The sequence below is a fragment of the Trichoplusia ni genome, chromosome 17, assembly GCF_003590095.1.
Source record: "Trichoplusia ni isolate ovarian cell line Hi5 chromosome 17, tn1, whole genome shotgun sequence".
Taxonomy (NCBI): domain Eukaryota; kingdom Metazoa; phylum Arthropoda; class Insecta; order Lepidoptera; family Noctuidae; genus Trichoplusia; species Trichoplusia ni.
Window position 1 is genome coordinate 7,427,356 of NC_039494.1, and position 16,503 is coordinate 7,443,858.

Consider the following 16,503-nt stretch of genomic DNA (forward strand, 5'->3'; position numbering starts at 1 on the left):
TTGGTGTTGCCACTTGTACGAAAGCCTTATTTGAACCGCAATCTCATTGTCTCATACATTAAAAATGTCATACATTTTGTGCTGTTACATACATTTTGTCCAATCCTTGGTTCAATTATTTGACAAGTCTCCGATTTAGTATTAAAACCTTTGATTTAGTTATTTCATATATACGAATACACTTGGACACTTCAAAGAAACTATTTAAAATTAATAGATTAAAAATCTAAAAAAAAACCCACGTTTTTAAATGTCTATTCAAATTTTATCAAAATCGGTACAGCCGTTTTTATAGTTGTAAATTACATTGTCATCGGGTTGGAAGCTACCCGGAAAATTTCAGCCTTCTAGCTTATCGAGAAGCGCCTCAAAATTGAGTTGCAAAAATCCAACCGGGACGACAAACAAACAAGAAAGTGAGTGTATAAAAACGTAGGAAAATGTTTTTCCTTTTCAATTAAAAGCAAGCTTATCAACTTACTTTGAAAGTCGAGACAAATCAATCGAGCCCAAACACGATGGGATTGTGTCTGTTTATTGAGGAACTCCTATAACCTTCCAGCTCCAGCATCAGATCAGCTCCGTGTCATCATAATATCACATTGTCACACAATATACATAAACATGCAAAACGTCATCTCAATCGGAAACCGGGAAGTGGGTCTTTAACTTGAAAGATTTGATTACAGACAAAGGGACAGGTGACAGCTAAATTTTTTTATAGTCTCTTAGTTCAGAAGGTGTCTAAGTGTATACGTAAATATCTAAGTTTCTATAAACTACCCACTATTTTGAATAAATACTGCAAATTTACCAACCTAGGAATCAAACCCAAGGCACAAAGTACTATTAGCAATCAGCTACAGATCCGCTGAGCTTACGACCGATAATTTGTAGAAATATTACAATAATGATAGAACAAATATTGAAAATCGTGTTTAAGTGACGGTTGATGCTGTTAAAAATTTGATGGGTGATCTGCCCATCAGAAAATGTGTCTTTCTTTCACTCGTTTTCACAAAACCCTCGGTTCTTCAAGTACTGCGTTTGACCATTTTTATATATCTATGCGGCAAGCATTTTATTACCCAAATGCCTACGAATGATTTAAACTCTGACACCAGGTTGTACATCAACCATACGATAAGAAGAATTAACAAATTATACATCGTTAGCTCAGCATCTAATTATAATTAAATTGTGTTAAAAACAATATATTTGGCGTCTAAAGCCATTTGTGATATAGTTAAAATTAATTACAATTTTCCATACAAACTTTCAGAGTTATTAGTATAAAAATGCATTTCTCTCATACAATTTTCATAAACTTATTTATTTATACGTAGTATTGCGCTAACCTATTGGTGTTTGGCATTAAAAAGTTGAAAGCTATAGACAAAATAACAACGTTTTTAAACAAACCGCAATTGTATTTTAAATGCCCCTTCTTGCATGAAAATAAAACTATAATAAAACCATAGTCAATCCTCATTAATAAAATTTAACTTAGCAAGCCAAAATTAACACAACGCCATCTAGTCTCAAACTAAGTAAAGCTTGTATTATGTGTACTAGACAACTGATAAACATACTTATATAATTCAAAATACATACATATTATAGATAAATTGCAACCAAACAACAGAAAACATCATTAGTCCTGGGTGGGAATCGAACCTGTGTTATAACAATCAGGGCCACTAACCACTAGACCAAAAGGAGTTAATTTGTAAATTGAGAAAAAGCATATAGAAATTGAAAATTGTTGATTTTATACACCAAAACAGTTTTAAAATATAAGTTGGCATCCCTATAACGTCTTATATTCTCTATAGCCAAGAAAAGTATATATTCTGTTATGTATATATCTTTTACCTTTAAAAGGTACAATTGTGATCTAGAAAATAAATATATCTTTTACAATGCGCGTTTATTTAAAATCACTTAGTAACATTCCGTTCTGAAAGGCTAATATGGTTCAAATTATATGATATAAGATATTTTGCAAGTTTTCGTTAGGGTCCCGTACTTAAAGAGTAAAATCGGAACTTTATTATTAACGCTGTCTGTCCGTCTATCAGTAGAATATATCTCATGACATTTCGGACTTTTCTGTTACCGCTAAAAAGAGAAATAATATAAATCGAAGTTAAGTAACGGTTGATACAGTCATAAATTCGATAGGTATACTACATGTTTCCTTTAGCCTATTTGTACGGAACCCTTTGGCATCACGAGTCCGGGTCGCATTCAACCGATTATTTTGGATAACCTACTATTTTTTGATTTCCTCAGCCTTTCAGAAACTTGATTTACTATTTCAAAAAAACTTGTAAAACAGTTTTTAATCACCAATTACACAAAAATCACTATATTAACCGCTTCTTTTAAAGTCAATGTGATTTTAGATCGCAATTATAGGTCTTACGGGTGTATTAAACTCTGACACTAGGTTTTTCTCACCACCGATACAATGCAATCATATATCACTCAAAGAAACTTCAATCATTGTGCAATAAAGATTATTATTAGGCAATTTTTTTCCAGTGTCTGTCTTGTAGTTTATTGTATAATAATGGATACGTATTTTTTAATTTGTCCCGCAAACATAAATTGACCAAATCACAGTGAATGAAACTTACGCGTGACGTCACGATTGAGTATAAATGTTACCATATCGTTACGTCACAAGCCTCTCTTAAACTTTAAAGCAGTTAATCTTTGTCAATTTTAGATATTCTGAAAAAGGGAAAAATACGTGTCTTATACTTTTCAATTATCTGAGGGACTAATTAGATTTTTTCGTTTTATATCCAGTCCCTATTATAGTAATCAATAAAAAACTGCCAATCCTTTCATTGCACGATCTTTGATATTAACCTTATAGTGAATAAAAAACTGCATTCTCAAACATTGCGCAAACATTTAGGGAGTGTTCAAGTATTGCGTAACTTAATTTTTAAAGGCTAGACAAGATATCCTCTCTCCTCCTTCCCCTAAAAGTGACGTAACATTTTACATTTTCCCCGTAAAACTTAGGCGAAAAGGGTTTTGCAAGATTCTAAATTAATAGTCTTATATTTGAATAGAAAAAGTAAGGTAACGCGTTGTATAAACACCTGTCTTTGAAAAGCACCCACATTTAAGAAACCCCCAGAAATTGCGTTACAAAATACTTCAACACTCCCTTAGTCAAGTGCCAATATTTAAAAACCCCCTTAAATTGCGTTTCATAATAATTAAACGCTCCCCTAGTCACAAGTCACAATATTGCGCAAAAATTCTCAATACATTCTAATGTCCAAGTACCCTCAAATGTTCAATATCCTCGTGCAATGCCAGCAGCTGCTGCTGAGTTACATGAGGCTGCACTGCGCGGCGTCGGGGGGGGGCGCGAAGCCTGAGGGGGGGGCCGCCATGTCCCCCACCAGCTCCGTGGGGGGCTGGCCCAGGTCCTGCAGCTGAGAGGGGGGGGCAGGGGATTAATATAATTATGCTGCATGGGTAACCCACCAGTTGTGGTCAACACTCCAAACCAGTTTATAGGACAAGTGTTTGTGTGATCCACGAATGCTGGTCCAGAGTCTGGGTGTCTTTGTGCATGAGACTTGTATGTTTGTGATAGCCCCGCGACACAAGAATTATATTGATGAATGCGGGAGTAGTTTTAAAAATTGAAATATAATGGAATTAATAAAATAATGTAGTTTAACTTTTATGTCCATTTTTTTGTTAAATATTATAGTTTTCTCTCATGTATTATAACGTGTGTCCCGGAACTACAACAAGACAGTGAATCTAGCGAAAAAAGTGTTTTATAGACATTACACGTTGCAATTTAATATACTTTTTTTATCCAGTTAAGACTCGAACTTGTTACTCCTGGCTATACGTACTAGCCACTTCACTTGCTAAGATACTAAGATCACTGACCAACGGTTTCAATTTCTCCATTACATCTAACCCCGCCTAATGGCAGATTTAAAAAAAAACCATTGTATTTTTCATAATAGCAAATATTATCTGCTTTTCAGCACTATAAAGTTAATGACAACTATAGTTACCTTCTGCATTAATTCTAGAACAGTCTCGAATCGTTTCCTCTTGACATCCTCAGGGTCTGACTCCTGTTCAGGCTCCAGCTCGTTGCATACAGATATCATTAGCTTCTGCTGCTTCTCAAACCTGAGGAAATTAGGATTTATATTATATAGGGTTATGGAAATCATCCTAGCCTTTTCCCAACTATGTTGGGGTCGGCTTCCAGTCTAACCGGATTCGTGACGGAGCTCGTGGCTAAACTACAACTGCACGAATCAATCGATCACAGGTTAAGCTACACTTGATACGGTCGGGCCGCGGACGGGTGACCATATATGTTGTAACAAGTTCCTCCGTGTTTCGCAAGACACGTTAAATTGTGGGTCCCGGCTGTTATTTACACATCGTTGACAGTCGTTACAGGTAGTCAAAAGCTTGAAAGTCTGACAACCAGTCTAACTCAGGGGTATCGTGTAACCCAGGGAACTGGGTTGAGGAAGTCAGATAGGTCAACTTGTGCAGTTATAACAGATAGACGGACAGATATATAATATGACAGCTAAAGAACATACCTTTCTAACTCGGCCTGTTCCAACTTGCCCTTGTTCTCCTCGATCCAGGCTGGGTACTTGTCCACCAGCTCCTTGAGAGACGGGTACAACACCTCCTTGGACAGCAAGGACTGCATCATGCCCTGCATGAACGGAACGAACATGTTGCCGTCTTGCTGTGGGTGGAGAAAAATTAATATAATACTGGTTAGGTTAGTGTGGGTTCGATAGCAGTAATATGACTTTTTCAAAGCTATACTAAAGTCATGAAGTTTTTTGATTATTCCAAATCATTTCTGAGATACAGTAAAATGTCACTCCATTCAAATTTTATCAAAATCGGTCCAGCTGTTTTTAAAGTTTTATATCGCATTGTCATCGCTAAGTAAGAGCTTATCGGTAAGTGCCAGAACGACAAACAAACAAAATATGAAAGTGAGTGTATAGAAACGTGGGAAAAAAACGGCTGGACCGATTTTGATACAATTTTAATGGAGTGACATTTAAAAACGTGGGTGGTTTAGTTTTTAAATCTATTATTTCGTGGTTTCTTAGGTTTACGCGAATGTTAGACTATAATTTTGCTTTTATATATAAAAGAAGATGTAGCATATAATCTCACCTGTCCTTCTCCCAAATTGATGTTGTTGAACATGTTGGCTAGGTCGTCGTCGGAGAAGGGAGTCTGTAGGGTCTCGCTGTTGCTGTTCAGGTTCTTCAGGGTCTCCGATATGGCCGCGGATACCTGGTAGAGTGCAGGGTATGTATGTTATTAGTTTAATGGTGGTCGGCCTATGCGAATGGACTTACAAGTTATTCATGGATGTAAATAATCGTTATAATCAACTAGATTGATATAAACAATTCATTTTGGGAGACTATTAATTTATTACATAATATTCTATAATACTTTTTCTCAGAAGTATGTACATTGGACAAATTCTTATATTTCAAATATTTTATGGATTCTAACATGTTATTAAATGATGCAACAGTTTACTATCAAATTTCTTCTATTCTATCAAAATTCTAATATGTAGATAATGTAAAAAAACATGAAATTATTATATTTGCCTTGTAGTACTACTATCATATGACAATCACAACCATGAATAGGCTGAATACAACTACTACTGATATAATTTATTGCCAGAAATAGCGTACCAATACTATATGCGACTAACATCGGGATACAAATAGGGATGACGACATTTTTTTCTTGCAGTGTCCTTCTTGTAGTTTTTTGTATAATAATGGATACGTTTACGATTTTTTAATTTGTCCCGCAAACATAAATTGACCAAATTACAGTGAATGAAACTTACGCGTGACGTCACGATTGTGTATAAATTTTACCATATCGTTATGTCACAAGCCCCCTCTCCTAAACTTTAAAGTTTTATTTTTGTCAATTCTAGTTTTTCTGAAAAAGGAAAAACTACGTGTCTAATACTTTTAAATTATCGAACTGAGGGACTAATGAGATTTTTTTCTTTTTATACCCAGTCGTCATCCCTATACCATGTATGCCCAATAGTGGGCTATACATACCTCATCGACTTTCTCGCCGTCGATCGCAGGCGCAGACGTGGGCGTAGGCGTGGGACCGGACTCGTCGACTGCTCCCTCCGGCTTCAGAACGTGTGCGGCCGCTTCTGTAAACAGTGTTATTATAAATTATTAATAATCAAATCAAGCTTTTTAACTTGCTTTTGGATAACAAAATGTACATTTTTTTGTGAGAATATGGTACTGTTCAGATGTTACTAGCATGTTGCTTTATAATATTTTGCCGTTTCTAGAGCACAAATATAATATATATAATAATAAAATATAATATAATATAGTATTCCACAACTTTCACACAACGCCATCTAGTCTCAAACTAAGCAGAGCTTGTATTATACTAAAAATATTAGACATTAACAACAAATTGTAAAAACAATATGTATCATAATAATTAAAATGTGCAATCAGGTTTCTCGTTTGAAAAAATACTTATAGAATAATAATATTTGGATAAAAAAAACTTATTTTTAAAATTGATAATGTTGATACAAAGACGTATCGGATCGCCCGACTAGTTTCAGACTAGTCAGGCGATCTCGATAAAAAAGCTTTAGGAAACCGGTGCATTCTTTAACTATGAATTATCCTCATGAAAGTGACTATATTTATCGGCCTAGCCTTTTCCCAACTATGTTGGGGTCGGCTACCAATCCAACCGGTTTCAGCTGAGTACCAGTGTTTTTTTACAAGGAGCGACTGCCTATCTGACCTCCTCAACCCAGTTACCTGGGCAACACGATACCCCTTGGTTAGACTGGTTGTCAGACTTTTTCAAGTTTCTGACTACCTGTAACGACTGTCAAAGATGTAGGAATAACAGCCGGGACCCACAATTTAACGTGCCTTCCGAAACACGGAAGAACTCGTTATGACAAAGATGGTCACCCATCTACAGACCAACCGCATCAAGCATAGCTTAACCTGATCGAATCAATTATGCGGTTGAAGCTTAGCCACAAGCTCCTCAATGAAAGTGACTATGTTGCATAAATAAAATTATATTACAGACCTGCCATTTTTGTGAATGTGTGCGCTATCTGTTCCTGCGTTATTTGGTCCTCTGTAATTAAAATAATTATGCTGTGTTAATAGGTATTATTATGATAATAAGAATATTATACTTTAGAATATAATAATATGTATACAGCGCCATCTAGTCTCAAACGAGGCAAACATTGTGTTTTAGTACTAGACAACTGAAAAACATAATATATACATATTTCTTTAATGAAATTTTCCCCAGACAGCACTTATGATTGTGCTCATCACACGAAAACATGTCCAGGGTGGGAATCGAACCCACGACCTTTGGCTTAGTAGTCAGGGTCACTAATTACTAGGTCAAAAGGCCAGCCTAAACGGAGAAAGAGAAATATTCAAATGACCTTAAGTTTTAAAACAAAATCAATTTGACCTTGAGTGCACACACTTTCAAGGTATATTCTAATGACCAGGGTGCGCCATATGTTGTGGGTTTGAACCCCACATAGGGTAAAATTTTGGGTATACTAAGTAAGGCGGGAATCGGCAAGTAAGAAAACCAGCCCAGCCGAATTTTTTCTCAAGAGTGTTTTGGTCCAGAGTTCTACAGGCGGCTTATACTCTGACACCAGGTTGTACATCAACCATATGATAAAGACTTATACTGGATTTCCAACTACAATCATTCACTCAAAGCTTGCACAACCAATTCACTGATTGGCTTAGGCAGTAGAATTAGCATGGGCGTTTTTTTCTACAGAGGAAGACTGACATTTCCCCAACCTTCAGCATGGGTTTGCATTAATCGTACAGTGCTTGCAAGACCAATCCCTTCACTCTGGCTTAGGCACTAGAAGGGACCTGGTGCCATTCCAACTGAACTGTCGAGATCCAACAAATCCCCGGCCTGGAATGTTTTTCGTCAGTGGAATCCTGACAAAGCCCCATGCCGTAACGCCCGTAACTAGAGCATGGGTTTAGAGTTTTTTACCTGTCAGAGAAAATCAGGAGTAAATATAACCTCACCGGGCACTCCGCTGAAGCTGCTGAGTATGGCAGACATGTTGCTCTCAAACTGTGCGGCCGCCTCCTTGATGAACTCCTCGCTCCACATGTTCTGTGGTGCCTCGCTGGAGCCCTCAGCTGCCGGCTGGTCTTTCTTTGTCATGTCTTGTAGGGCACCTGAAAGGTTTAGATATATTAGTTAGATATTAACTGTATTTTTATTTTGCATTTTGAAATAGATTTATTTATTTGAATAGACAATACAACACTAATAACAGATGCAAAGACAATAAAAATAAATAATCTTATGAGGTCAGAAGTCTATGAAAAGTAGGCATTAAAATTTGTGAAACCTTCTGGAAGTGATGAAGTTAGAAACATAAACAGGATCATGTGTTGTTTTATCAAAAAAGGATTTAAAATACTTGAAAATATAATACAGAAATATTTAAATAATTAGAAATATTACCATGAAAGATTTGAGTTTTTATTAAATTTGATTATTTGAGGTCATTTTGAAATACTATATATTAAAGGGTTCAATTTGTTTTACTGTTATCAAAACTTATTCAACAGAACCCACAACTTCATTTCAACATATTGTATAGAAATAGAACATGTGTTAGTATTTTTACTTTGCAGTGTTTTTAATTGAAAAATTAGGCATATTTCAGAAATTACTTGCCATTTCTAGTGAAATAAATCACAATTTAAAGTAAATTCCTGAATTGAGATATTTAAATATATTGTTATTTGCCTGAACGACGTAATAATAAAAACCGTGAAGTTTAATTAGTTGTTACATTTTAGCATACACGATAAAATAACTGCGCTATATAAAAATATATCAAATTACAGACAGATTAAAATCGCGAGATACACCAATTATTGAATTATTTGGTATTTATTATTTAAAAGACCTTAATAGTTTATTCATAACCTCGTGGACAAAGCATTATTGACGTATCAAAGTCCTTCATATTTAATTAAGCAACTATATTTACATTTTCAGACGAAATAAGGTTACCTGTTGTGTAACCCCAGCGCCAATTAATTTTATAAAGCACTCTACTTACTGTCCAATAAGTCGTCCAATTCAGGATCCACGTTCGTTTTAGCCAATTCCTTGTTTTCCGACATTATTTTCTATGTAAAATAAGGGATTATTTACAAAATAATATATTTCGTATAAAATTACGAACAATTTTCTATGACAATATCTGTCAGTCTGCTACTGAATGAGTGAACATGTGCAATGTTGCTGACTAGTATTTTATTTTTACCATTTATTTGAGGTTACCCCAAGTCCCCAATGGTGACGAACTTGTTTTTCAAAATTTTCACTGAAATCAAAAAGTTGAAGTAATAATTTTTATAATCAAAAGCCCGTAAGAATAATATTATGAATAAATAAATACGAAAGACTTGTTAAACCTATATTATCATGAAACATCATTGTTCGATTATCGATTGAGAAAAGTGTATTAAAATATAAGGAACCATAAAATACAGAAAATTGCAGCATTTATAAAAAAAAGGACTGTTTTATCATAGCAGAATGATTTCGATTATTGTGTTTTGCTCAAAATTCTCCCACTAAATTGTTTACCACATTATCAGGTATTTGGTAGTTCCTAGCAACACTGGACTAATGAATGAAAATCAGGTGGTTTTGCGTTTCGTTACTGGTTTGGAATTATAAACTCGAATTACAAAAATCCTAGATAATATTTAATGGTGAAGTAATAATAAACCACATTAACCTTGCTCCTTCAAATAGATTGAGAAGCATTCAATATCATTTCAAATTAAATTTATCAGTATTTTAACAACAAGACCGTGACGTCATTTAAAAATGTATTTGGCATAGGTACTGACAGGCAATTTAAAAAATAGAATAGAAAAAAAATATATGCGTCAATCCATGAACTCGATTTGAGAAAAATGTATTGAAAAAATTTTACTAAAAAATACAAAAATAAAAAAAAATTATAAAGGTAAGAAATTCTAATTTTATATGCAGAGATATTTGAAATTCTCAATAAACATACCGCTATATTTAAATATTTTAAAGTAGTGAGTGACAGTAATTTAAGTTATAACTGCAAAAGTGAATCGATCACACGTTGAGCTACGCTTGACGCGGCTGGTCCGTAGATGGGTGACCATCTTTGTCATATTGAGTTCCTCCGTGTTTCGGAAGGCACGTTACATTGTTAGCTGCTTCTGGTTAGACTAGAAGCCGACCCCAACATAGGGATGGGAACTGACTAAGTTTCTCTCGAAAGGGGTTTAAATTTTCTAGTTAATCATTTATTTAGTTACGTCAGAACAGAGTTGTTTGATCATTCGTTTTTTTTATTATAACGATTATTGAACTAGTCGCAGGTTTGAGTCCTGTCTAAGGTAAAAAAAAATCATTACGAATTCGCATCCGACTCAATTGATCCGTTTTAATAACAAATACTTACAATCAGCATAATTCTTGCCGAATTATTAAATAATCCTATTTAATAATTATAAACGCCGAAGTTTGTATGTATGGATGTTTGTTCCTCTTTCACTCAAAAACCACTGAACGGATTTAGACGAAAGTTGGCACACAGATAGTTTATAACCTGAATTAGCATATAGGATAGTTTTTATCCCGATTTTATGTACCCGTGGGATCATTTTCAAATTGTAGCGAAAACAAGTATATTCTTCATTTCCAATAAATAAGTTAAGATATTTCAATATTTGTTTCAGAATAAAACTACTAAAAACGTAAACGTGAAGATTTAAATGTCTTTTTAAGTATAATTAATTATACAGTAAGTTGTAATTGTTGGTCCAGTCATCGGAAACTATTACAATGTCATCAAAACACAAGTAAGTCATCATTATAATCTTCTTATCGTATGGTTGATGTACAACCTGGTGTCAGAGTGTAACCCGCCCGTAGTCCTCTGACGTGACGCAACACACCCTTGAAACATTCTCAGGTGTACCGGCTTTCGCGGTCGTCGCTTGATAAATAGGGTATTGGACTAAATCTAATATATTTAGAAATATGTTTCATCAGTTGTCTAGTACTCATAATACAAGCTTTGCTTTGTTTGATACTAAATGGTGTTGTGGAATATTATATTATAGAGCATGATAAACGTCCTAAGATCATCCCCCAATAACACCATCATCATCAGCATCATCACCTAGCCGAGTCCGGTTAGACTGGAAGCCGACCCCAACATATTTCGGAAAAAACTAGGCCGATGTATAATTATATCATCATGATCAGCCTATTACAGTCCACTGCTGGACATAGGCCTCTCCCATACCAAATAGGCATAGATACCTATATTAAAAATCCCGAAATAGGAAATAGCAATAGGAAACTTGGCCTCTTTATAATATTAATATCACCTATAGTAAGGCCAACGAGACGAGATAAATGTAAACACATTTACAGGGGTTCATAACATTTTTATTTGAATAAACCATTATAAATTTTGTGAAAAATGAAGGAATGAACTTGTTCACAACATGGCGGACCAAATGTTTACAACTGCCGTACTGACTGCTTTCTTGTACCACGAAACACATAACGACAGCTGTCATCGACCAACTCACGCCATATATGCGCGTACGAGTGATAAGGACAGGGATAATAATCCCTCGTTATCGCAATGTAGCTCAGTAACGGTTCGCTTGTTTACTATAGAAACCTGTTATCCACCATTTTTGTCACAGATCCTTAACAGCATCCGGCGACAATGCCGCGGATAAATCCGAAGCAAAGATGGGTGATAAGAAACCCCATGATAGGGAGCATAAGGAACTCAAAGACAAAGATAATAAAGACAGATCGAAAGCCAAGCATAGCATGAAAGATGAACCGGAACCTGAACCTGAAGAAGTACCGGTTGCGAAGACACCCTCGCAAATAGCTAGAGAGTAAGTCAATACTCAATACTTTATTGCTTCCATAATGTAGGTACAGGTGGTTATTTTAGGTAAAATAATTATGGGTCCCCTTCATCAAGTCTTCGGAAGGTCTAGACAATTAATTGCATTAGAATAGAAAATGAAAGGAACACTCCAAATGTATGTGAATGACATTCCTCATCGACAAGTGACGTGACTTTGACTTGTCAGTTCAATGAGGGATTTGTTACCGTTAGCGCAAAAATTAGTAAATAGCAACTCCGAGATGGGGAGTGCTCCAACATAAGAGCATTCTTTGAACCTTAAACTCTGGTTTTAATAGAAAAACTTTACTTAAACACAAAAAAAGAAACTTTACTTGTAACTTAGATTTGACTGCACGGATAGCCGAGTCGTTGAGGTCACCACGCTAAACCCACTGTGTGCGTCGTGTCGTGGGTTCGATCCCCGCGTAGGACAAGCATTTGTGTGATCCACAAATGCTTGTTCTGAGTCTGGGTGTCTTTGTGCATGTGAGTTGTATGTTTGTAAACCCCCCGCGACACAAGGATAAAATTCCTTACGGCGGGAGTCGTTTTTAAAAAAGAAAAAAGAAATTACAAATTTTGAAATTATGTGAGAATGTTTCAGTCTCTTATGACGAGTAGGTATAATATTTGTGAGTGTGTGTTCGTGTTAAGGTACTACTACTACTAAGTTAACTTGTCAACAATCTCCGATATATTGAACAGGGAAGCGGAAGTGCGAGCTCTTTTACGTCGACAGCGGTTCAAGCGTCGATGGCCTGAAGTCACGAAGGTGAAGATCAAAACTCATCCTTGGCAGCCTCCACCGCCGCCGCAGAAACCACCACCCGTTGTAAGTAGCTCAGCTAGTACGGGTTAACAAGAACAGCAACTAATTCGAAAAAATACCAAAAAAAAAAACCATTGCCTTGCTTCAATCAGTTTCGTCGTATTGTCACCGACATGTATCCGCATTTGCTGTGGGCAAAAGTTTTAGATATCCTATTGCTAGTGCTATTGCCCAAGTCTCTTCCCCACGGCGGGGGGCCACACGCGATTCTATGGATTCGGTCCTAATATGATGCGAGGGCGCCAACGCTCTTTACACTTCGGCATCCACACAACACGAGAAAGTGAACTACCGGGCCACATTACTGGCCGGTGGAAGCCCGCGGTCGGTGTATAAAGAATTGCAACGCATTACCATACACCGACACAAAAACGCGAATGACGTAGCACGGCTGTTCAGGTTTAGTCAGTTAAAGTCTGACACTACCCATTTCCTCCTCCGAGGTAGTCTGTCCACGAGGATTCCCCCGCCTCACCAAAAAAAGGCTCAAGTCTCTTCCCTTCGGCCAGAGTCGCGCGGAGCATGCGCGAGTGATCCCGCGGCTCTGGCTAAAGCAGGTAGAAGGGGCCCGGGGTGGTTTTAGTCAGTGGGAGTCCGACATATCCCCTCACCGCGCTCTCGGCGTGGGTTGATGGGTCTTTAGCGTTTCAAAAAAAAGGTCTCGTCCCTTCTAGGAAAGGGTTGAGCATTTTAATCATCATGCCAGCTCACTGCAGGTTGGCTGATTATATGAATCAAGCAACTCAAATCGTGGTTCACTGATCGCCAAAAACGTCATGCGACGTGTCGCGGTTTCGATCCCCGCGTAGAAAAACAAATGCTTTTTCTGAGTTTGGGTGTCATGCATGCATATGCATGTAATTTGTAAGTTCGTGAAACCTCCTGCGACACAGGGATTAAATTCCTTTGTGCAGGAGTCGTTTTAAAAATAATATTGTTGTAAATGTGTCATACTGGCGTGAATACATGTTTCTTTATTTCTCATAGGTTATCGAAAGACCGGAACTGATCACTCGTAAGTGGGTTCCGCCGTACGCACGGAAGCGAAGACCGAGAGCCAAGCTCCCGAGGATCCCTGCTGAGGAGATCACCAAGCCGCTGTCCGAAGCGTCCAAGCTCAAAAAGGTTGGTGATAAATAGAAGGATAATACATTTTTATAGTAACTATCGTGAGACTGATTGATTATTAAAAGATGCAAAGGTTTATTCACGCGTATTTACCGGGATTGCCAGACTAGTTTAATCGTTCAACTCTCGATTCCGCCGCGTCAGCTCATGATTAAGGACTCCGGTTGGGTCCGAAACTAGTCGGGCGATCCCAAAAAATACTCAAGGCAAGACCGCAATTAATGAATCATGAATCTGCTTTACGAATGTTTTTCAAATTAATATTGAAACCTAATTTTGAGTGTTTGGATTCAAAACGCCTTATTGTAAGTCTACGGGCCATCCTAGATTTTAAGTTGCTGGAAATGTATGTCTGGAAATAATCCCTAAATTCTTATCAATTTGTATTCTATCTCGTTTAGATCTGGCACTCGTTCAGCCAAGTCGATAAGAACAAGATGATACTTCAAGGTCACGTGGGGTGCAACTCGAAGAAGTATTCCGCTACACACTGCGGTATGTCTAGCATACACAACAATTGGGTTTTGTAGACTAATGAAATCTAATCAGCCTCTCCAAATGTCCAAGCATAATTTTTTTGATGATTTTATCTACAATCAATATTGACAGGATTTAAAATGACACTAATAATATTAAATGCAAAAGTATGTGGGTATTTTTTGTATCTGTGTGTATGTTTGTTTGCAACCTTTTTGTACCCAAACTCTTCTCGCTCAAACAGGTCGACCAATTTTGATAAAATATGGTGTGATGCTAGCTGATAAATTGGAATAACAAAAAGGCTACTTTCTACCCGACTGCAGAAATAGGATAATGTGTTTGCAGCTATGACCGATATCCACGCGTTCTATGCCGCATCAAAAACCTAGGTTGTCTAAAAAAATCTACAATTGGACCCACTTATGCTTGCACATCAACTTGTACACTCATATCTCATTTCAGAAAGCATGCCCTAAGCATAACTAAGCAAGCGTCCAAGTGTAGCTACCGTATAACCGTGACATTTTGCTCAATGACATATTTCTTCCATCGATGACAGGTGCCCAAACCGGCTGCATAGCCGTGGCCTGTCGAGCCATGCTGGATGAGAAGACCCCAGCTGACCTGGTGAAGTTCGACGTGGATGACGTCATCGACGCCGGCGACAGATATTACAAGCAGTGCATGATCTGTCTGAAGTGCTATAAAGGTATCTACACCATCATCACCAGCCCATATCCGTCCATTGCTGGATATAGGCCTTCTTGCTAGCTATCGAGATCTATCTTCCTCTGCTCGCATACAGGACTTGATTTTTTGAGTGGAGACCGCGTCTCGGCAAACGTAGTGTAGGACGTCCTCAGGCACGGTGGAGTGATGATCTGCGCAAGATTGCAGGAGCTGTCTCTTTTAAGATGCGTTTGTGGAGATATCATTTTATTTTATGATTGCTTCCGTTTATATTTGTATCGGAGCGGAACAGGGAACCGGCGTAGGGCAAAAATGTGTGAGGTCCACGAATACTTGTTCTGAGTCTGAGTGAGTTTGGGTTTGTGACTTGAATGATCGTGAACTTCCCACGACACAAGGATTAAAATTCCTTTGTGGTCGAGTCATTTATTTATGTACATAAAATATAAATACGATTTTGTCATTTATGATTTATATCTCTCGAGTTTTTTGAAGAGAAAATAATTTAATAGATGGACTTTACTTACGGCATGTCACAATAGGTGTTACACAAAATAAAGTCTATAATATTTGTCTCATTCAAGAGTATAAATATTTACCAGTTTAGAACAAAAAAAGGCCTTTTCTTGCTGTCATAACTGATACCCTATTAAATACTTTTTAAATATCATAATAAACACAATAATTTGTGTCTCCCAGGCAACCCACAGCTGCAGCTGAACCAACTGCTAACTTCCTTCTTCTTCCACGACACCAAGTACACGGTGAAGATGTTGGAGACTGACAAGGGTCTGCTGGCGAAGCACCCTGACAACATCCAGGAGGAGCCTGATCTTATGTCGTGAGTATCAGCTGCCGAACCTTCCTTAACTAGGTTGAGTTTGGCATCTGCTTCCTGTGTTGACTATATAACTTCTTGATCTAGCAGCAGCAAATCGCAAAAGAAGGTCATCTTCATTTGGCAAGTCTTCTCATAGAGGCCTGTTGGCTTGTAGGTCAGTGGGTAGTGGAATTGAATGCTATACCGGATATCGTGGGTTCGATTTCCAACCAGGATGTTTTTTTTGCGATGAGTACGCTTATCTGTTCTGTAGCTTCACTTGTTGAGTTACCGTCCATTCAGCTCACGATGAAGGACTCCGGTTGGTTCTGAAACAAAAAAATAAGCCGTTGTATTAAATAGATAACGTCAAACACATAGCTGACGTCAAACACCGCCGCTCAACGAAGTCTGCAGTCGCCGAACATGCTGAAGGTTCCAGCCATTATATTAGAT

The 16,503-nt window shown here is 37.2% G+C and overlaps 2 protein-coding genes across 3 annotated transcripts in view; one reads left to right on the plus strand and one right to left on the minus strand.

Annotated features, from left to right (window-relative positions):
- Positions 1-2,858: 2,858 nt before the first annotated feature.
- LOC113502380 (peroxisomal biogenesis factor 19) lies at positions 2,859-9,393 on the minus strand. Its single transcript, XM_026883926.1, has 8 exons — positions 9,224-9,393; positions 8,169-8,324; positions 7,171-7,221; positions 6,144-6,247; positions 5,215-5,337; positions 4,614-4,768; positions 4,065-4,185; positions 2,859-3,461 (listed from the first exon to the last, which is right to left on the minus strand). The coding sequence occupies exons 1-8, from the start codon at positions 9,285-9,287 to the stop codon at positions 3,357-3,359; spliced, it is 879 nt and encodes a 292-aa protein (XP_026739727.1). The 5' UTR covers positions 9,288-9,393; the 3' UTR covers positions 2,859-3,356.
- Positions 9,394-10,903: 1,510 nt separating this feature from the next.
- Positions 10,904-16,503, plus strand: part of LOC113502426 — a 48,367-nt gene continuing 42,767 nt past the window's right edge. For both annotated transcript variants that reach the window (XM_026883991.1, XM_026883992.1), the window contains exons 1-7: positions 10,904-11,018; positions 11,880-12,083; positions 12,806-12,932; positions 13,917-14,054; positions 14,459-14,552; positions 15,097-15,246; positions 15,927-16,068. In XM_026883991.1, coding sequence (XP_026739792.1) covers positions 11,002-11,018; positions 11,880-12,083; positions 12,806-12,932; positions 13,917-14,054; positions 14,459-14,552; positions 15,097-15,246; positions 15,927-16,068 — 872 coding nt within the window. In that variant the 5' untranslated portion in view covers positions 10,904-11,001. The remainder of the gene's footprint in view (positions 11,019-11,879; positions 12,084-12,805; positions 12,933-13,916; positions 14,055-14,458; positions 14,553-15,096; positions 15,247-15,926; positions 16,069-16,503) is intronic.

What these genes read in the sequence shown, in the direction of transcription:
- LOC113502380 (XM_026883926.1), bottom strand. Translation starts at nt 9,287, where the DNA reads ATGTCGGAAAACAAGGAATTGGCTAAAACGAACGTGGATCCTGAATTG. An exon ending in TCAATTTGGGAGAAGGACAG is followed by an intron (nt 4,769 to 5,214) that starts GTGAGATTATAT and finishes CTCCACCCACAG; the next exon opens with CAAGACGGCAACATGTTCGT. An exon ending in GAACAGGCCGAGTTAGAAAG is followed by an intron (nt 4,186 to 4,613) that starts GTATGTTCTTTA and finishes TAATTTCCTCAG; the next exon opens with GTTTGAGAAGCAGCAGAAGC.